The sequence below is a fragment of the Amblyomma maculatum genome, chromosome 1 (genome assembly GCF_055883805.1).
Source record: "Amblyomma maculatum isolate TAMU_Amacu chromosome 1, ASM5588380v1, whole genome shotgun sequence".
Classification (NCBI taxonomy): Eukaryota; Metazoa; Arthropoda; class Arachnida; order Ixodida; family Ixodidae; genus Amblyomma; species Amblyomma maculatum.
Genome location: NC_139344.1, coordinates 363,277,105 through 363,298,101, shown reverse-complemented (window position 1 = coordinate 363,298,101; position 20,997 = coordinate 363,277,105). Strand labels below are relative to the sequence as shown.

The 20,997-nt window shown below is 46.1% G+C and overlaps 1 protein-coding gene across 2 annotated transcripts; it reads left to right on the top strand.

The window, feature by feature from the left end:
- Window positions 1-11,404: 11,404 nt before the first annotated feature.
- On the top strand, window positions 11,405-17,183 carry LOC146207976 (uncharacterized). 2 transcript variants are annotated; one of them, XM_084591688.1, is made up of 5 exons: window positions 11,409-11,651; window positions 12,433-12,584; window positions 14,813-14,880; window positions 16,550-16,633; window positions 16,940-17,183. In XM_084591688.1, exons 1-5 carry the CDS (start codon window positions 11,532-11,534, stop codon window positions 17,068-17,070), a joined length of 555 nt encoding a protein of 184 aa, XP_084447814.1. In that variant the 5' UTR covers window positions 11,409-11,531; the 3' UTR covers window positions 17,071-17,183. The 2 variants fall into 2 exon arrangements, with proteins under 2 accessions (XP_084447815.1, XP_084447814.1); XM_084591689.1 differs by lacking the exon at window positions 16,550-16,633 and having other exon boundaries at window positions 11,405-11,651.
- The last annotated feature ends 3,814 nt before the right edge of the window (window positions 17,184-20,997 follow it).

The window sequence follows — 20,997 nt, the reverse complement described above, 5'->3', positions numbered from 1 at the left end:
GAGAATGCCGAAGAACAAATTTGTGAGATATGCGGTGACCAGTTCAATTGATTGGTAAGTGTCAGCCCTAAATACCTAAGGCTTGCTACTTCTTTAATATCGGAGCCTTGTAGGGAATAAGTAAATGGGCTAAAATGTTTAATATATAGTGCTGCACAGCAACCATGGTTCTGCATAAAGAAAGTAACAAAATTCCCATTCAGAAAGGTGTTAGGCAAGGAGACACGATCTCCCAGTACTATTCCCAGCTTGCTTAGAGGAAGTATTCAGAGACTTGGAATGTGAGCAGTTAGGGATAAGGGTAGGTGGAGAGAGAGAGAGAGAGAGAGAAAACTTTTAATGAGCATAATAATCAGTAACAATTCGCAGGAGCTGGGTGGTCGGTGCCCCTAGTCCAGGGCTCCGCTGGCAGCAGCTGACTTGCGGACTAGCTGGATAATGCAGGCTTGCTGGTCCAGGTTGTCGCTGGTCAGGGCCGCCTCCCACTGCTCGTGTGTCGGGCATGGCACTAGTAACGTTGGATCAGGTTTGTCCTGGCATTCCCAAGAGATGTGATAGAGTGTGGGGCTTGCACCGCACCAAGGACAGGAACTCGTGTATTTTGTCGGGCTTATCTTATTTAAAATGTGAAGATTAGGGAATGTGTTTGTTTGTATTTTTCTCCAATCTATAGCGTCCGAGGAAGGAAGTTGTTTGTGTGGTGGTGAGAAAATTCTTCTTTCTAACCGTAGGTGTTCCACCCTGTCGCCGTAGGGTCCTAGGAGAGGGGTGGGGTAGGGATGGGGTTCCGCCCGGTTTGTGACAGCTCGGGCTAGATCATTCGCTACCTCATTTCCTTCTAGGCCTTCGTGTCCTGGTGTCCATGTAATTGTGTGCGTCTGGGAGATGGAACGTAATATTGCACACGCTCTTCTGTGAGGTTTCCCGGCCAGGTAGTCCCTGCAGGCTGGTTGGGAGTCCGTAACTACGTATGATGACTTCTTTTGGTGGTCTTGTGTTTTTATGGTGACGGCTATTGCCAGTGATTCCGCTTCCGCAGGATCCTTGGCATAGATCGAAGCCTGAATAATTGGCCTCTTCTGATGGTCAACTGCAGCTATTGTGAACTTGCCAGGCTCGCCGTAAGCCCCTATGTCCACGTAGACAACTTCCGCGTCTTTAGACAATTGTTTTTCCAATGATTTGACTCTGGCTTTCCTTCGACCCTTCTGTAACTCATGGTGCATGTGCTTGGGTATCGGGTTCACATAGATGTTGTTTCTTATGGATGTCGGAATTTGTGATTTGATCTCAGAAGTTCTTAGTGACTGCCACAGCCCTAGTTTTGACAGGATTTCCCTATTCGCCTGCGTTGTTGTTAGGCGTTGTTTCTGACTCTCTAGAACCGCCTCCTTGAGCTCCTCGAAGTTGTTGTGCACTCCGAGTGCCCAAAGACGTTCCGTTGATGTTGTTGGCGGGAGGTTTAGGGCCGTTTTATAGGCTCCTCTTATGATAGTGTCAATGGCCCTTTTTTCAGTGATTCTAATTTCGTGATATGGGAGCCCGTAGGTAATCCTTGAGAGTGGATTATACAATCAAAACACTCAAAACCACAGTCAACCAAATTTCCAGAATGATTAGAAGGGTGACCTGGCACCGGAAAGGGATGAGGGAGGAGGACACCCTCCGCCTTGTAGAAGCCCTAGTCTTTAGCAGGATTACCTACGGGTAGGTGGAGAATACCGCAGTAATCTACGATTAGCTGATAACATTGCCTTACTAAGTAACTCGAGGGATGAACTGCAAATAAGGGTTGATGACCAAATCAGGAAAAGTAGACCTAAAAATCAATATGCAGAAAACTAAGGTAATCTTGAACAGCCTCTGGAAGGAACAGCAGTTTACGTTAGGTAGCGAAGCATTGGAAGTAGTAGGCGAATATGTCTACTTAAGACAGGTATTAATCGCAGATCCGGACCATGAAAAGGAAATATCAAGAAGAATAAGATTGGGACGGCACGCTTTTGGCAAAAACTCACAGATTATGACTAGCAGCTTACCAGTATCGCTCCAGAGGAAAGTATACAAAAGTTGAATCTTACCTGTACTCACCTATGGGGCTGAAACGTGGAGGATAACCAAAAGGGTTCTACTTAAGTTTACGACAACCCAGAGGGCTACGGAACGAAAAATGGTAGGAGTAACATTAAGCGATAGGAAGCGTGCAGAGTGGGTCAGAGAAATAACTCAAGTTACTGACATTCTAGTGGAAATTAAGAAGAAGAAAGGGGCATGGCCAGGACATGTAGTGCAAAGAGAGGATAACCGATGGTCGCTTAGGGTAACAAACTGGATTCCAAGGGAAGGAAAGCGTAGCAGGGGGCGGCAGAAAGTTAGGTGGGCCGATGAGGTTAAGAAGTTCGCAGAGGTCAAGTGCATGCAGCTACCACAGAAGCGAGTTAATTGGAAAAATATGGGAGAAGCCTTCGCCCTGCAGTGGGTATAGTCAGGCTGATGATGATGACAAGTACCTGCCATTAGTGCGATATTCGTGGGTGTTAATGATCGTCAGGTGGTCTATTACTCCGGAGCCCTCTACTACACCATCTATTGTCTTCTTTCACTCCCACCTCCCTCCCTCCATCACGGTGCGGGTCAGGTGCCCACCCAAAAGTGTGACAGATACTGCGCCTTTCATTTCCAATTAACCAATTAACATCAATAACCACCATGACTTAAAGTAACCTATCAGGCCCCCGCCGGCGTGACGCAGTGGTTACTGCGCTCGAATACTGTTCCCAAGGACGCGGGGTCGAATCCCTGCCTCGGCGGCCGCTTTTCAGTGGAGGCGAAAAGCAAGGCGCCCGTGTGCTGTGCGATGTCACTTCCCTTAAAGAACCCCAGGTGGTCGAACTTTTTGGAGTCCTCCACTAAGGCGTCTCTCATAGCCTAAGTCGCTTTGGGAAGTTAAACCCCACAAACCAAACCAACCTATCAGGCGCCCAAGCGAAACGGAATGTTTGCGCCAAAGTGAGACGGGATCACAAGCTTGCCCAATATCCGCGAGGTCTCAAGGGCAAAGATATGCAAGGTACGCATCCGGTGGCACGCACACTCAGGATGAATGATTGTGCAACTGTCTGCTACTGGCGTCTGCTCATGATAAGGCGTTTCTTTTTTTTTTTTTATTCCTCTACCCGCACTTCTCGAAAAAACATTTGTCGGCTTCCAGCTGCGCCCCGCCGGGGTGGTGCAGTAGTAAGACGCCTGACTACTGTGCCGGCGTACCCGGTGGTGGTGGTAACAGCTTTTATTGCCACAAAATGAAAGGAATTATTTCGGGCAGGGGCGAGTCTAGGGTGGCCTCCAGTCGGGAGCGACCTCTTGAGCTCGCGTGACGAGGGCCAGTTGCGTAGTTTTTCTTGGGCTGGCCAACAGTTTGTCCCATTCCTCCGCTGAGGGAGCTGGCTAAGAGTGTCTTTGGAGGGGGATTGCTGGCGCATTCCCCACAGTGGCCTGCGTCCCGTCACCGCAGTGCCGGCATGCAGGGTTTAATTCTCCGTTCGTAATTAACGATAATCGGTAGGGGCTAAGAATGGCCTTTGTTTGTTGGCGTCTGAGTGTCGTGGCTTGCGCCCGGTCGAGGTCGGGGTGAGGGGCGGGGTACGTGCATCTTAGCTCGCGATAAAAGTTTGTTATCTCCGCGTATGTGCGCGCCGCCTCGACAGGCGCGTCCGTTCCCGATAAATCTCCCGTCTCCCGGTTGGTTAAGCCTCGGGCTAGACGATCGACCCCTTCGTTTCCGGAGTTACCCGCGTTAGCCGGAACCCATACGAGATTGATGTTGTGATTGAGAGATCGGTTGCGCAGAATTCGCGCCGCTAGTGCGCTTACAGAATTTTAACGAAATTTTGAACGGCGCTTTTTGAGTCGCTTAGAATAGTTTTGGTGCGGGGATCCGCGATGGCCAGTGCGATAGCTACTTCCTCTGCCTCGCATATGGAGCTAGCATGAAATGTTATGGCGTTAATGAAGGTTGACATTGGAGGGGCCATACATGCCACGTATGCTCCGTTTTTTGATGTGTTGAGCTGCATCCACGTACACTGATTGTGGATCGTCCTCATACTGCTTCTCAAGGGTCTGTGCCCTTGTCTTCCTGCGGGCATCATGTCTGCCTGGTAGCATATTTTTGGCTATTGGTTTAACAACTAGTCTACTAGTTATGTGAGCCGATAATAGGGATGTTGCGCACACCTCCTCAGAAGGGTGTATGTGGAGCGTGTCGAGAATTACGCGGCCCGCAAGGCTGCGTGACAAGCGGGTCACTTGTGCTGTCTTATGGGCTTCAATTAGTTCAGATGCGTGTTAAAAATTCCCAACTGCAGTAGTCGATCTGAGTTAGGGTATACTGGCAAGCCAAGGGCTGCTTTGTATGCTCTTCTAATTATGCTATTAAGTGCATCTTCGTCCCTACGACGCAGATGATAGTACGGGCAAGCGTGCATGATTCTGCTTATCATAAAGGCTTGAATGATCCTGCACAGGTCGGCTTCTCTCATACCCCTGCGACGTGTGGCAATGCGTCTCACCAGCCCACCTATCTGGTGCGCCGTGACGCGTAGCCGGCGTATAGATTCTGTGTTCTGCGTATTATTCTGAATCAACATTCCGAGAACTCTGGTCGTGGCTACCGAGAGTATCGGATGGTTGTCGATGTGTAACTGGATAGGTTCTCGAGAATCATGGTTCTGCCTGTGAAGCTGGTTTGTTCCTTATAACTAATAGTTCTGATTTAACCGGTGAACAGGTAAGGCCGTTTTCATGCACATAAGACTACCGTGTCGATAGCTCGTTGTGATGACTCTGTAATATCTTCATCGGAGCCAGAATTGGTCCATATGGTGATGTCGTCGGCGTATATTGAATGATGTATGTGTGGGATATCATCTAACAGACGCGGGAGGTCGCTTATAGCGATGTTGAAGAGAAAAGGTGAAAGTACGGCGCCTTGCGGTGTTCCTCTCGTCCCTAGTGTAATTTTGTCGCTAGCTTTGTCAACGAAATGGAGCGTAGCCGTACGCGCATTCAGAAAGGCAGCGATGTAGTCGTATGTCCGTTTGCCTACGTTTAACTATGAGAGGTGAGTGAGGATGGAAGCGTGTGACACATTGTCGAAGGCCTTACTAACATCTAGACCTAGGATGGTTCGCGTGGCTCTTATGTGATTTGTATCTAGAATGTCTTGTTGAATTTTCCACATGATGTCCTGAGCCTTAAGACCTGCTGGAAACCCAATCATGAACTGGGTAAATGTGCCTTCCGCATCGGTGTGCATAAGGAGCCTGTTTAAGACAACGTGTTCCATTACCTTCCCGAGTTTGCATGACGTTATCGCGGTTGGCCGGAGGTTCCCCATCTCGAGTCTTTTGCCCGGTTTAGGTATGAAAATAATTTTAGCGTGCTTCCATTCCTCAGTGACGCTGCCCTCTGTTCAGTACCTGTTGAAGAGGTCCGTAAGAGCAGAGCCTCTACTGACTAGTCCTCTATATTGAGCAACATCTTATTGGTGATGCAATCTTCCCCCGGTGCCGAGGTGGTGTTAATTTGGTTCAGAGCGGCTCTGACCTCTGCTACGGTAAAGACGCTATCCATGCGAGGATTATCCAATCCTGAGTACCCATCTGTCGTGGATATATCCTGGGAGGTGTTAATGTATTTATTTTTTTAATGTGGTCATGAGCTCTTCGTCGGTGCCTTGGAAAGATTGCGAGATCCTATGTAGGTTCTTGTGGGATTCGGCCTTAGTTCTCGTAGGATCCAGTGAATGTCTAAGTAAAAACCATGTGTTTTTGTTGCCCAGTTGCTTCGATCCAGACCTCCGCGGCTGAGTTTCGATGGAGGCGAAATGAAGAGGCGTCCGTGTGCTGTGCGATGTCAGCGCACGTTAAAGATCCCCAGGTGGTCGGAATTACTCCGTAGCACTCCACTACGGCTCCTCTTTCTCTTTTTCCACTTTCATTCCCACCTTCCTTTCTTCCTTCCCGTACGGCGCGGGCAAGTGTCCACAGAAGCAAGTGTGGCAAGTGTGGCCTTCCCCTCCCTGTGAACCAATTATTATTATTATTCCAGCTGCCTGCTCGCTTTAGCTCCATGCGAGAGACGACACATGCAGACCATGCGCCGCACTTTCTGTATTAGCGTCCTCATGTTCTTTTCGCGTAACTATTTTCGATTATTTATGCCCCTCCTTCCCAATGAGCATTTGAGATGTCATCCCCTCAGTGCAGACAATGGTAGTGCTGCTTTAATGCGACACCATTAAAAGCATCACCATCAACAACAGTAGCAGCATAACTACAAACATTGCTAGGCCTATTTTATATCCCTTAAATTAGCCTGCTCTTGTGCCAGCTGTATCAACCTGGTCCTCTGAAGTTTTCTAATCTAATCCGTTCACTTAATTTTCTGATGTCCACTGCTATGTTCGTCTTCTTTAGAAATCTAGCTAGTTAACCTTAGTACCCATCGCTAATGTCGCCTTCACACTACATGCCCTACCCGTGCCCGATTCTGCGTGCCCTAAAATTTCATGTCAGACAATTCCAAGCCGTGCTTATTATAAAATTTCCCGAATGATCGAGTCAGCGATTACATCAAAGGGCCACATGACATGGGCGAGCGCTGATTGGCTGACGGGGTTGTGACCTCATAACACCAGGTGACGTCACCTCGCTGGCGGGTGCGACATCACATGCCATTTGGAGTTGAAATGATCGAGCGCGCAATAGTAATAAAGGTGTGGGCTGTTATGAGACCATACAACCTGACCGAGTTAGTAGGTGCGCTGACACTGTGCGGTGCGCTGGTCAAGTTGAGATAGCATTAACATCCCAGCTAGAATCACAGATTGGTTAGTGATAAAAGTATCTGATTAATCGAGACAGCGATGACGTCCCAATGTTATGGAACGTTTCCAGTGAAATAAAAATTCAGTCAAGTCGAAACCGCACAAAGTGTCGCTTGAACGCGCTGTTTCATTCATTGGAGAAGACAACGCTGATGCCCTCACTGGCACCTGCAGTCTAAAAACGACGATTACCATCCCCGTCATCCAAAAGCTCTATAAGCGGGCGGGGGGATCGCGCTCACTCGTTTTGCTCGGTTTGAGAAAACTCAAAGCCACTTTCATTAGCTGATGGCAGACAAAACCTGATGCACATGGGCGAGGTATTGAAACCACAATTGTCTCATTGCCCCGCCGGGGTGGTGCAGTGGTAAGACGCCCGACTACTGTGCCGGAGTTCCCGGGTTCGAACCCGACCACGGCGGCTGCGTTTCGATGGAGGCGAAACGAAGTGGCGTCCGTGTGCTGTGCGATGTCAGCGCACGTTAAAGATCCCCAGGTGGTCGAAATTACTCCGTAGCCCTCCACTACGGCTCCTCTTTCTCTCTATCCCCTTTCACTCCCACCCTCATCCCTTCCCTTACGGCGCGGTTCAGGTGTCCACAGAGCAAGTGTGACAGATACCGCGCCTTTCCCTTCCTATGAACCAACCAACCCAATAAGCATTATGTCATCACGCTTGCCATGGCATGAGTTGGCCAGAAAAGTTTGCTTTAAAGCGCCTAAACAATATTGCACCTCGTATAAATAACGGGTCATAATATTTCAGACTATTCGAACGTAAACCATACAATTTTTCACACCGATTTCTGCTTAACAGAAAAAGTCAGAATTTGCAGATTGAGTTCTCCGCTAAAACCCATTCTGAGTGCGAAGAGTGAGAAAGGTATAAGTGCTCAAGGATGCTGCCACTTCCTAAGAAAGTCTTCATAACACCTGTTATGTTGCGAACTGCGAGCTCTCTTTGCCCTCACTGGCGATAGCAGAGAACAAGGCGGTTAGGTGGCACACTCCCAAAACGAACCCAGCTACCTCCTGAATCGAGGCAAGATGGAGGATGAAAGGTTTCTAAGTAGCCTAAAGAAGCAATTTTCAGGTGAATTTGTTTTTAATGATTTCATAAAAACACATCCCGCAAAAACACGTGGGCAGTACATATAAGTGATATATATACTTATAAGTACTTATAAGAGGGCAGTACTTATAATGTCGTAAATATGCAGGACAGGCATAAATTTATCTCACGATTCACGCAAAAGTCAGACGCCCGATTCCATTTCTGTGCAAATTTACACAAAGGTCGTTTAAGCTCAGTTGCTGCCTTGAAAAGCGCTGCTAAGATTACGGATATAGTGATGATATAATTATGATTGCCGATATAGTGATGATCCCCACCTGAGCATGCGCAACAGTGTAGCCCTAAAAGATGCCAGAATTTCTTTTCTTTGGAACGAGCGTCTCCATTAGACGCTCAATATTATAACGACCAGAGTCATCGAGGTATTTCCTGTGCTAGTTATTTGAATTTCGTTTACCATGATACACTCTTTCCCAGGTAGCACAGAATGTGGGGCCCCAGTAGGTCCGATGTAGGCAAGTGGGGCTGTGACAACCATCATAAAACCTGCATCGGTCCCCGATGGGGCAAATGTGGGCAAGCCCCATTTGGGCTTGCCCCTGCTCGACCTGCATGGGTCCCATAGCGGCGTTTCTTGGGCTAATGCAGAGCACATTCCTGCATCCAGACCACAAGGGTCCCTTGCCGGATATTTGAGGGCAATCCAACCTAAATGTGGGCTTTTTATGGGAAAGCCCTCATAGATCCGAAGTGAGGCCGCCCCCATTAAATCTTTGTGGGACCAACATCGGCCGTAGTGGGGCAAGAAAACGGACATACCCACATGCTGCCCAAATCGGCCCCTTGTAGGTTACTTGAGGGCAGGTGAAATATGAATAAGGGCTCAATTTGGGCAAGCCCTCGTGAAGCCCAAATGAGGCAGCCTTAGCTAAATCGCTTTAGGTCCCACATAGGCTGTAATGGGGCTGGAAGGCGGGCGTGCCCGCATGGTACCAAAATCGGTCCTTTGTGAGGGCTTTGAAGGCTCGTGCGACAGCAGGTGGGCTCTAGGTTCAAAAACGACATCCAGCCCAATTGGGGCTGCCCACATAAAACTGCTTTATATCCCACATGGGCCGTAATGGGGCTGGAAGGCGGGAGGGCCCGCATGATACCGAAATTGGTCCCTTGTGGGGAATTTGAAGGCACGTGCAATAGCAAGTGGGCTTTAGGTTCAAAACCAGCACCCAGCCCAATTGGGGCTGCCCACACAAAACCGCTGTAGGTCCCACATCGGCCGTAATGGGGCTAGAAGTCGTGCGTGCAATTGCGTAATCATTGTTTCCAACTTTTATTTGCATTAGATGTTGCCCTAAATTACTGTTATAGATGATTTGTATAACAGTTGTGGCCATGTTTAGTCGATTAGAAATTTACATGGCTTTAGTTCTCGCGCTCGTGCAAATTGCGCTACAAATACTAAAACAAACTGATTGCTAACTGTTGCCTCTTATGTGGTTGCTTTGGACAGCCTGCAACTCGCAGTACAATATTACTGTTCAGAACACACATCTCCATAGCCTGAACAAGATGTACATGAAGTCATTTCGGCTAGATGAATGTTATGAATTATTGTAAAATTTAATATTGTGGCTGTTTAGAAAGTGCAGACATGCATAAAGTAATTACCTAATTATGTGCCTAAATATTGATTGGGAAAACTTGGACTAGGTCTTTCCATCCATTTCCTACGTCGGACCCCTATGAGAATAATGTGGGCAAGCCCAAGTGTGGCTAGCGCTATAGAACCCGCATTGGTCCTATGTCATTTTCTGAGGGGCTAACTGAAATAAAAAAAAATGTTCCTCCAAAGTGGCTGCCCAAATCGGTCCAAAGTAGGACCATCGCGGGGAGTTGGTGGGATGTGCCCTTTTAACAATGCCGGAAAAATGAGGCCAGCCCCGCAAGGGCTGCCTGCATCGGCCCCTAGTGGGGCCAATTGGGGCTTTGTCGACAGCCCGCTTCGGGCCTACGTCGGCCCCTCTTGCAGCACCCACATTGAGCCCACCGGGGCTGTCCTGCATTGCCTACATCGGGCCCACCGGGGCCCACCCTTCATAGCCCACTTTGTGCTACCTGGGTTGCCAAGTAAGTCGCATGCATCTTTATCCAGTCTCAAAAACGTTTTCTGTCTGTATGAACATCTGATATAGCGAGGCTAAATGGCATGAAGCAGGAACGCCAGTCTTACAACAGTAATGAGCCAAAGCAGAATCATCAGCGGGGGAGGGGGGGCTAAGTTTTCATCACACAAGGCTAAACAAAATCTGGTTGTTATCGCGTGAAATTGAGTTCGCAAGAGCGGTCACTGAGTTCGCTGCTTCTAACTGTATCAGCGACAGAATTCATAAAACGAATAACACTTCAAGTATTGCCGTCATCTTTAGAAAATTTGATGATAATAGGCAAGGCAAATGTTTAAAGGTTGGCAGAGTTCAAGATAAGGGGGAGGGGCAGACGTTTAAAACAGTCATTGGTGCCAGGGCTAACGCAGTCAATTCGAAGAAACCAGTTTTCAAATTGATCAAGTTCGTTATATCAAAAATGCGCTCTTTATATCTACTAGACGTTCTAGGCTTTCACTTGTCTGCACCCGCAAAGATAATACCTAATATTTGATCATTAGTCAACATCATTACCAGTAATAAGTATCTTATTCATATCGCGGTAAAAATAGAATATTTCACACAATAGCGTTATAGGGAGGATGGAGTAGGCGCACAAATTACTTTTTCTCAACTTCTTTCACAAAATATCCCCCTCCGCTTCTTGGCATAAAATGAGCTTTAGTGAATCTGATAACATACAACCTTGAAAATGTAGCACCAATCCCTTTAGCGCTGTACCTTTTCGCTATGCAATAAATTTCTCTCAATTCAGTTTTTCCTCCCTTCAGGGTGCTAAAATTTTTATTCATTGTGCTGGCAACCGTATTAGGCTCGTTGCAACTCGCCGCTGTATTGGATTGAAATGGATTGAATTGCATACAACTGCACTGGGATTATATCATTCACCGATCGACTGAATGTAATAGTTTTCACGTTAAACCTACATCTAGGTTATTTTGTACAGAGCCCGTTCCAAATTTAATTGCAAAGCTCATTAATCACGTTAGGCTGACCTGCCATTCTCTGCTGCTTTTGGTAAAGGACTGCCTGAGCTTTTCACATTTGCTGACTTTCGCCCGTTTTACAAGCGCGAGTACTTGCAACTACGAGATCCGTCGGTGAACACTTCAGGTTGCGCCAGATTCTTTATTTTTGCTTACGATACCACCTGTAATCTGCCTGAGCAGCATAGGCTTGCGGACGAGCTCTCATTGGAACACCTCCCGGCCTCGATAAGTTAAATTCGTTTCCCGGAACTTGTGGTTACACCGCTGAGAGTGTGCATCCTTAGCAAGACGACAAATGCAGTGCGACGGATCGATACGGAGCATCCCGGGAACTTTAACGTAGATGCGAAGCAAGGAAACCTTCGAGGAGTTTCGCTGCAGTCTGCTCTCCCGGCATCGTCTCAGTCGCAACAATGTCTTCGCTTGGACGATTTCTTCTCGTGGCTGTGGGCGCCATTCTCCTTAGCTCTGCGCCGACGAACGCCTCTCCTGCGGGAAACGACGTCCAAGCAGACACTCCAGATGCTTTAGAGGTAAGGGTGATCTTTCGTTGCCCCTTTGTTTGTTCTTATTTTCTTCTCATGTCATGTGCTGACAAAAAGCGAAATATTCTAAGGCGAGGAGAATGTTCAGTGCAGAAGTGTCGTTCCTGGTTTCGTTTGAATATTTGAGACAATCTATGGGCCGCACGTTTTTCAAAATGTTGAGAGTGAATATTTATCGACAGGAACCACTGCCTTCGGCGTTCGCAGTCTAGTCATGGAAAGAACGCATGACCAAATATTCAGTGTATTTTTTATCTGAACCCGGCTTTGTACAATAACAGAAGATGTTGCGCTATTTAGCACAGATTGCAATGAGCCGACAAGCAAGCTTCCCTACCACAGCAGCTTTTATTACTTCACCGCTATTTTAATAGGGAGTACCTATGCCAGAGTTATAGACCTTAATTGTCATTGTCGAAAGAATGTTCAAGGCTAATATCGCCAGTTGACGCCAACAACCTAAGCTTACAACAGCATGAGCGCGTGACGATCATCATAAGCTGGACAATAAATTATTTGTGTGTGTGTGGTTCTTTTTGCGGGTCACATGGCTTCTTCTCTGATTCTATTAAGACTGGTGCTTATAGACGGCTACTAAGCGTAACATTCAAGAAGCATAAGATAAACTGGGAACGCATTCTTTTGCATGAGATGTGCAATACAATTTGATCTTGCAAAACAAAAAACTCACAAAAAGGGGCCTGAAACGAGTCACGCGCCATTTTTTCTCATAGGTTCACTCTTTTGTTACATCTGTCGTCTTTCGCAGATGATGGCAGCGGTTGAATATGCTGTGGCCATCAGGGACACAAATGAAGACCCCGCGTTCAAGTGTCTCACTGCAAAGCGCTCCAATTTCGACGCGAAGGCCTCGTCGGCCACGTATGTGTGGTCGCTCAATGCAGGAGAAGGCGAGAAGAGGTAAGGAATTTCACGTATTATAATTGATATGTGGTATCGCCGAGATGTACTAAAGGTGAAACCACTATACTCGGGGACAGTTTTTCTTGGCAATGGAGCCAAAGCTATGGAGCCGAAACGCATCATCTTCCCGCGCAGCTGAATATAGTCTCTAGTTACATGATCAATCTCTGCAAAAACAAATTGAAGTCGTAGCGCTAGTTATTTACGGTACATTTTTTATCACGGAACTGATTTTCTGAGATGAAGCTGTTATACCTAAAACACTTTTCTTGGTTCCATATGGGTTTTCTCGTCTGATGTCTGTCGCGGGTTTTTCAGACGCCCTGACTTTGCAGGCAAGATGGCGACAGCTGCCTGCTCGGGTCGTTCCGGTTGTTCTGGTCGTCCACTCCGCAATAGCAGGAAGCGTTTTCACCGGACAAGATTCGAGTCAGGTTGAAGAAGCTCTGGCTGTCGAAGCAAACGAAGGAAATGATCTGCAAAGTCTATGCAAACGGAAACCCGCGCGGTAGAACTGCATGGCGGAATGACACGTTTAAAGACGCCCCGCCTCCCTACCTTCGCGCCTATTGCCAAGAAAAAAGTGTTCTCGAGTATAGGCTTGAAGCATGGGCTACATGAAGAGCTAACAATGGTAACCCACAGATTACAGTACAGAAGAGAACGAAAAAAAAAACGAAGACAATGTAAAACAAGTCATGTACTATAGCTTCTGATTTATTTTCCTTTAATCTGCGCAGCTCTTTGCTTCGAAAATAAATGGCAACTCGCCCACTACGCCATGATGTAACGGGGTGATGTTCCACGTTTGGAAACTCCTCTTTCGGATCAAAGTTAATGGTCATGAAAACGCCAACAAGTCGTCAAAATAGCAGCTGAGTGTGAAACTGGAAAGGTGTTTCAAGACATGAAACAACCGAAGTTTAAACAAGATGGCTGATAAAAAATGTTTTAGTGCTAGCTGACCGACACGAGTTTGAATTGTGAAACTCGTGTCGGTCAGCTAGCACTAAAACATTTTTTATCAGCCATCTTGTTTAAACTTCGGTTGTTTCATGTCTTGAAACACCTTTCCAGTTTCACACTCAGCTGCTATTTTGACGACTTGTTGGCGTTTTCATGACCATTAACTTTGATCCGAAAGAGGAGTTTCCAAACGTGGAACATCACCCCGTTACATCATGGCGTAGTGGGCGAGTTGCCATTTATTTTCGAAGCAAAGAGCTGCGCAGATTAAAGGAAAATAAATCAGAAGCTATAGTACATGACTTGTTTTACATTGTCTTCGTTTTTTTTTTTTCGTTCTCTTCTGTACTGTAATCTGTGGGTTACCATTGTTAGCTCTTCATGTAGCCCATGCTTCAAGCCTTAGTGAGAGACCGGAAAGCGTGGCGTGACATGGTCCATAGGGTCACGAAGAGTCGGACACGACTGAACGCCTGAACTGAACTGACCGACACGAGGAAAGCCGGATGGGGGGGGGGGGGGGGGGGGGGGGGGGGGGAGGAGCACAAAGTCGAATGCAAGGAGACTACAGTGCACATGAAGATACTGCACGTGGAGGTGCCTGCGTCTTCTGAGCAGTGGTAATAAGGTATCTTCACTTCAAGACTGCCTTCGACCTCTGGTACCAGAGGAATGGTCGCTAAGATGAAAACAAACTTATTATTCAGCATCCCATTATCAGCAATCCAAGCGCAAACGTCTGCACAAAACAAGCAGAGAAATGAAACTTAATAGCCAAAAAGTAAGAGCAGATCGGCGGTATACTATTCAAAGGCTGGGCAGTCCGCAGAATACAACACGAAAGACTCGAGTACTCAAATCTGTTCAGTTGCGATTTAATACTACTGAACTTCCGAGTATGGCACTCTAACGTACGCTAAAAGAATGATGGTCATTTATGACACAGCGAGCAGCAATGAACGCTGCGGTTATTGTGGTGCCTCCTCATCATTATACTAGCCTTATCAGTGCAAGTACATCGTTCTTGTCGGTTCTGAATTAAAAGCGCGCTTGGATTCTGTTTTGAGCACCCTTGCTGATAAAAATAAAAAATACCGTTCTCACTTCTCTGCAGACGTGCATGCCTTTTTTATTTACAAAGTTGATGGCTTGCACTCTTTCTACAAAATTTGCTCGAATACGTGGCAATACCCTGTATCGCGCAGTACAGGTCCATGCGCCTGATCAGAGCGTATTTTACAAGTTGTACTTGCCTGCAGGAAAAATGCTACATTCCAGTATGTGCCAGGTGACAGCCCGAACACTGCTCGAGTCGTTGTGAACTCAGGTAAGGGACTCCACCTCTCTGTGACCTTGTAAGTTTACTGTTCACATTGCACTTTTTTTTACAGAAATTCAGTTGGCGCGCGAAGCAAATGCCTACATTTTTTTTTTTTTACTGAGAAATGCATCCGTGTAAGATTCCCAACAACTCATGAACAAGACACGTTGTAGACATTCAAGGCGTTTATCTGTGAAAGCTTTTACTGAAGAAACGTACTCAATTAAATTGCGCAAGACGCGGCAGTCGACAGAATAGCGTAATTTCGTCAATATACAATCAGAAGGCTTCAGCCATTCCTTTTTCTAGAGAAATTTGTACCGCATATTAAACTGGCACAATGAGACAGCCACTAAATGCGCAACTCACGCAGCTATATAATTCACTCGAAGCCCGAAACTTCAGCTAGGCGTTGAAAGAACGTACAACCCGGACCTGTTGCATTTCGGCTGGGCAAAGCAGATTTTCAGAACCACAATACACAAAATGCTACATTACAAGCTGGTGGAGCGCTGTACCACGCACTAAAAAAAAGCTAAGCATAGAGTAGATGCTCTTGGGAAACGAAATATGGATTAATCGTGTCACTTGTAATTAATTATGAGGCAAAAGTGTGAAAACAGTTCAACATGCGCACTCACTTAATTATTATGCAACTTTCAGGCAACGCAGATGCATACTAAAACACAAAAACACCTCCAATAAATGCAGCTTTGTGAGCTCACATCTCCCTCCATATATCTCTCAGACAGGTCGATGGTTTCCTTAGCGTAAATATTATTTTAGAAATATTCAAGTGTTTACAAGCGAAGGCACGTACATCTCAAGCAGGCCTTGTCTAGTAATTCTTCACTCAAATCTCTTTCATGGCTTCAGTTCCAATTATACAGTCTTGAATATGAAGTGTACAACGTTCAAATTTTAAATTATGCCGTTAGAAGCCCCAAAGCTCAACACACACACAAAAAAAAATCAAGGATGATTTCAACAACCTAGGGCTCTTTAACGTGAAATGACACCGCAGAGTACAAGGGTGCATTTAGGTTTCCCCTCATTTAAAAGCTACCGCCAAGTTTGGATGGAGGCATAAAGCAAGGCTCCCGTGCACTATATGTGATGTTAGCGCATGTTAAACAACCCCACGGGGTCGAAACTTCTGGAGTCAGGTTTGAGCCCGAGTTCCCTCTCCTTAGCAACCGAGTGTCATAACCATAGAGTCACCTCAGCGTGTTGCACGATTATTCCCGTATATGCGCTGATAAATTTAGTGAAAACCGAAATTCGGCAGTAGGCTTGTCCGTGACGGCGACCAGCTGTACAAACAAGATCTTGTCTAAACTCTTGTGCATGTGGATTCCTGACTTTTGTCGAACTAAACTTATACAAGATCACTTGTCTGTCAGTTGTATGGAAAAATTATTGCTAAAACACGTTATGAACAGATAAAATAATCTAGAACACTGCTCCCTGTCCAGCAGCCAAGCTATCAGTATCAGGCAAGCACTTGCGATTCCGACCAATTTAGAGTTCTGATAGCGGCTCTGGCTCCAACGCGCGTTAACAGAAAGAATATTTTTCTGCATAAGATTTCACCACCAAATCGTATATCCTTAAGTGGTGTGTAGATTATGGAACCAAGGCTTTACTCAAAAATGTGGTTTTCCATATTTCGCAGACACCATTCACCCCGACGTTGTGAGCTACCCCTACACGGACTTCAAGAGTTGCGCCGTCATGGAAGTCAACTTCCGCGGGCACCGTAAGGGTCATAATCTATTATTTTAAGACGAAAGCTTCCCTAGAGGCTCACGGGGCGAAAATCTGCGTGGGATCTGTGCGCGTAATCTGTGAGCTGATGTGTAACTCGCGAATAGCGGACGTGTGAGGAGGGAGATTAAAAATGAAAACACCTGATGCTGACAGGTAACGAATTAAGGTTATAGATAGACATCGATAGTTAGTGACTAATGTTAATGACTAATAATGATAATTAATAATGACTGAAGACGATTTGTAGTTACCATTTGTCAAATTACAACTTGTTTTAATTACAACTTCTTTCCAGATTGCATGCTTTGGGCGTTGGATGAAGCCAAGGACTCAGTCAATGAAGAGTGCTTGAGAAAGCATGCTGAGATTTGTGGACAAGGCGTCGCCCTATACGATAGAGATACGTGCACTAAATACAGAGTTTAAAATAAGCACATTCGAGACTGAAATCTAAGGAAAATAACCGCGAAATAATTTCATGGCATTTGATCACAATAAAGCGAAATGGAAGAAACGTAATAAATATCACTCAGAAGCAATACGCATTCTTCTTTATAATCACTACTTACAGAACGTAACCGGTCGTGAGCACAACAAGTGGGAATGATTTGCCCACGCACAGTGCAACGTCTGCGGAACGAAATTGTCCCAAAACCAGAACCACTCTAAAAGTTACTTCTCATAAAAAAAATTGAGAAACATAGACTAACTTAAATATGGGCTGTAGCTGCTAAAGTGGAATAAGTGGAATACATCAGGTAGTGGGAACAGTTTAAAATGACCTAGTGCACACGTGCATATAACAAATAGCAATCTTTAGAGCTTAACAAAAACACCACTAAAACATGCCTTTCATATAATTTATAACAGAAAATTTATTATCCGCGTTCTTGCATTTCGCTCAAACAACTCGCCCCAAGTTGGATTCAACCCCAGGCCGAAGTAAATATAGCCGCTTAGTGGGCAACATCGTAAGTATCCTTCACCACCTCGCTATTCGGCTTCCTCACATGTTAAGGTTACAGTATTTCCGGATGTTTCTACTCGGACCAGGCGGAAGAAGCCGCAATCGCTTTAGCCATCGCTACAACAGATGCGGACATAATTGTCAGCAATTCAAAGCCTGCCATATGTAACTTCTCGCGTGGCAGAATATCAAATACTGCCAGAAACATCCTCGCGGATACCAGACCCGACAGAGAGATAGAACTCGTATAGACACCCGCCCACTCAGGGAACCCAGGCAACGAGGCTGCTCATCAACACGCTCGAGGTTTTGTCGGCCGAGCGGTGACACCTAATGCCGAGGAACTTGGAATGGAAGGATTGCTCTCCTACAGCGACCTTAGACAACACTTCAACCTCTCTAGGAGAGTGTGCCCACCATCCCACAAATCACTAACAAGACAACAAGAAATTGTTTGGAGGAAACTACAAATGAACTTCTTCCCCAACCCTGTGGTTCACGCACACATTTTCCGGACAGCATAAGCTCATCCTGCACTAAGTGCGGAGAGAAAGCCGACCTTAATCATATCCTGTGGGACTGCTCAGAGGACTCGCCTCCCAAGGCTCTCATAAAATCTTCCTCACTCTAATCCTGGGAGGAAGTGGTGCGTAACGAGAGCCCCGATATACAATTAGGCGCCGTAAACCGCAGTGAAGAAGTCGCCGCAAGCCACCTGCAGCTAACGGCCACTTGGCTCTTCCACTGAAACCCAGTAAAACTACTCCCGACAGTAAATTTTTCTCTCTCCCTCTCCTTCTCTCTCTTTCGTTGACTTCAACTCCTATTTCAAAAACTTGCACTGAAAGCCTCAATAAAGTCTGCTGGATCCTAATAAAGGAAAGTATAAATCACTCTTTAAATAGCTAAATATGACCACGCGCGGCAATGCAAGATTGAATGAAGCAGCGGCAAAGGGAGTGTTAGATATTGCTTCTTACATTACTAAATTAATAAAAAGGCATAACAAAGGTGACCTGGTATGGTACGATACCAATCACAATATTGTGAAATGATTTCGATGCAGTCTAGAATGAGGCGTGTCTTTATAATATCAAAAAGAAAATTAGGCTAAACAAATAATTAAAATAAAAACAATATTTTGAATACACGATCCACTCACCTCAACAGTCAGCTTTGGCTAAATCGATACGGCAAGCGCCAATGCACCCGCCGTCGATCAAAATTTGACTACGTAAAGAATCTGCCTTCTGATAGCTGCACGAGTCACTGTATTGACTGCGCAATCGAAAAGTCGCTATAGAAAATACCTGCAATAACATTAAGAAAGCTTGTTGCTCTTATCATTTTGCGGCACTGATAGGCGTTGATGCTTGCATATTGCTTGGCAGGGCGATGCAGAATTCTGTGTGTAAGAATTGGAAGTGTTGAGGTTTCTATAGGAAATGCCCTAATTATGGCAGAGGCAGTGTTCGAAACAGGCAAGACTGGTTTCCACGAAACAGTTAGTGACTAGCGCAATCCTTTCTTCTCGATACAATTATGTCATCTTACATTTGCACGTCGAGAACACAGCAAGAGCCACGATTCCTAAGCTTTGAGAAAAAGCACTCAAGATGTCCATACCGCTTTCATTTTCCAATTTCTCGACCATGCTCTATACTTACGGACCAAAACCGATCAGTGATGTAAGCTAGACGGTGTCGCTCTACTGCCGCAGGCTGAGCCGTCTGAGGATGAAAAGAAGGCTTAGTATCCATAAGAATATGTGGACCCAAAGTATTTTAAATTGGTTTTCGGAGTTCACAGTGCACCGTGGATGTCGCCATTTGGTGCAGAATAACTATGAGCATCGTGGAACACATTGTAAAATTAGCAAATATCCTTAGAAAGCAGATTATTTTGGAAACCGCTAAACGCAAGAGGGTATCAGGCAGAATTATGGCCCACAGAAACAAATGAAAGACAAACTTATCGAAGTAGATTTTTGGTTTTTTGATTCCCTTACGGTGCGGTTCAGGTGTCCACAGAGCAAGTGTGACAGATACTGCGCCTTTCCTTTCCTGTGAACCAATTATTATTACTATCATTAATGAGCGTTACTTTAAAATTTTAGTGGCTGTCTTAGTTGTCGCTAAAGAGGAGAATGTTGAAAGCCTATCCTTCATCTCCCATGACTTGCTTCTCATTGTATACATATTATCGGCGGTCATTGCAGTGCTACATATAATTCTAATTGGTTTACAGTAAAGGAAAGGTGCAGTATATGTCATACTTTCCGCGGCGTGTTTGGACGGTACACCATCTAGTTGTGTCGTGTGGCGTTCATTGGATTCAAGTGTAGGATTTCAAGTGTTCAAGTGTAGTATTTCAGAAGCCAGGAACGCTGGGCAATAATAGATCTCGCAGAATCTCACGAAATATGACACATCTCGCGCACAGACAGCGCCATGGAGGGGCGGAGGTGGTGGCGGGTGGCTGTTCCTGGCCCTACGGGGCTGTTGTTGTTGTTGTTGTTGTTGTTGTTGTTGTTGTTGTTGTTGTTGTTGTTGTTGTTGTTGTTGTTGTTGTTGTTGTTGTTGTTGTGGCTGTAGGAAGAAAGAAAAGAAAATGTACGAGCCTGCTACTGGCTGGGACGGTAGGTCAACGCCACTTGCGGCGGCGGCTAGCCAGCCGACGAATTTTATCTGTTGCAGGCCGTCTTTGCACCCGCCACCGCTTAGGTGATGGACGACGGCTGTTGCGGCGCGCGTCTTTCGGTCCCTCTTCTTTTTCTTTCTTTACTTTCTCTCTTCTGTCTGCATCATAGAGTTTCTTGTCTGCATGAGGCAGCGGAGGTGGCTCAGCAACAGAGCCAGTAACAGGCTCGTGTATTTCCTTTTCCTTCTTGGTTTAATGTGTGGGGTTTAACATCCCAAAGCGACTCGGGCTATGCGAGACGCCGTAGAGGAGGACTCTGGAAATTTCGACCACCTAGGGTTCTTTAATTTTCCTTCTTCCTACAGCCACAACAACAGCGCCATCTAGAATGGCACAGCTCTTTGCACTTTCACTCCCATCTTCCTCTCTTCCTGAACAGAGTGGTTGATGTGTCCACGAAACAAGTGCCACAGATGCTGCGCCTTCCCTTTCACAAGTATAGAACCTTTGATGTGAACCATGTGAACCAATCATTTTGTAGCGAGAGCTACAATGACAGCTGTCGCATTTTCGCTGTGGCGTTGGCCGCGTCGTGCCATTCAGATGGCGCTGGCCGTACTCGTACTGCTTCTTGCGCTGTTGCCTAGAAACCGCTGTTTTCTGTGAACACCAGAGCCGCATAGCAACAGTACCACTTTGACATTGTGTTGGTTTATAGGAACGAAAAGGCACAGTATATGTCACAT

Coding starts and splice junctions, on each gene's coding strand:
- LOC146207976 (XM_084591688.1), top strand. CDS start 11,532: ATGTCTTCGCTTGGACGATTTCTTCTCGTGGCTGTGGGCGCCATTCTC. Junction 11,652..12,432: donor ACACTCCAGATGCTTTAGAG/GTAAGGGTGATC, acceptor CGTCTTTCGCAG/ATGATGGCAGCGGTTGAATA. Junction 16,634..16,939: donor AGTCAACTTCCGCGGGCACC/GTAAGGGTCATA, acceptor ACTTCTTTCCAG/ATTGCATGCTTTGGGCGTTG.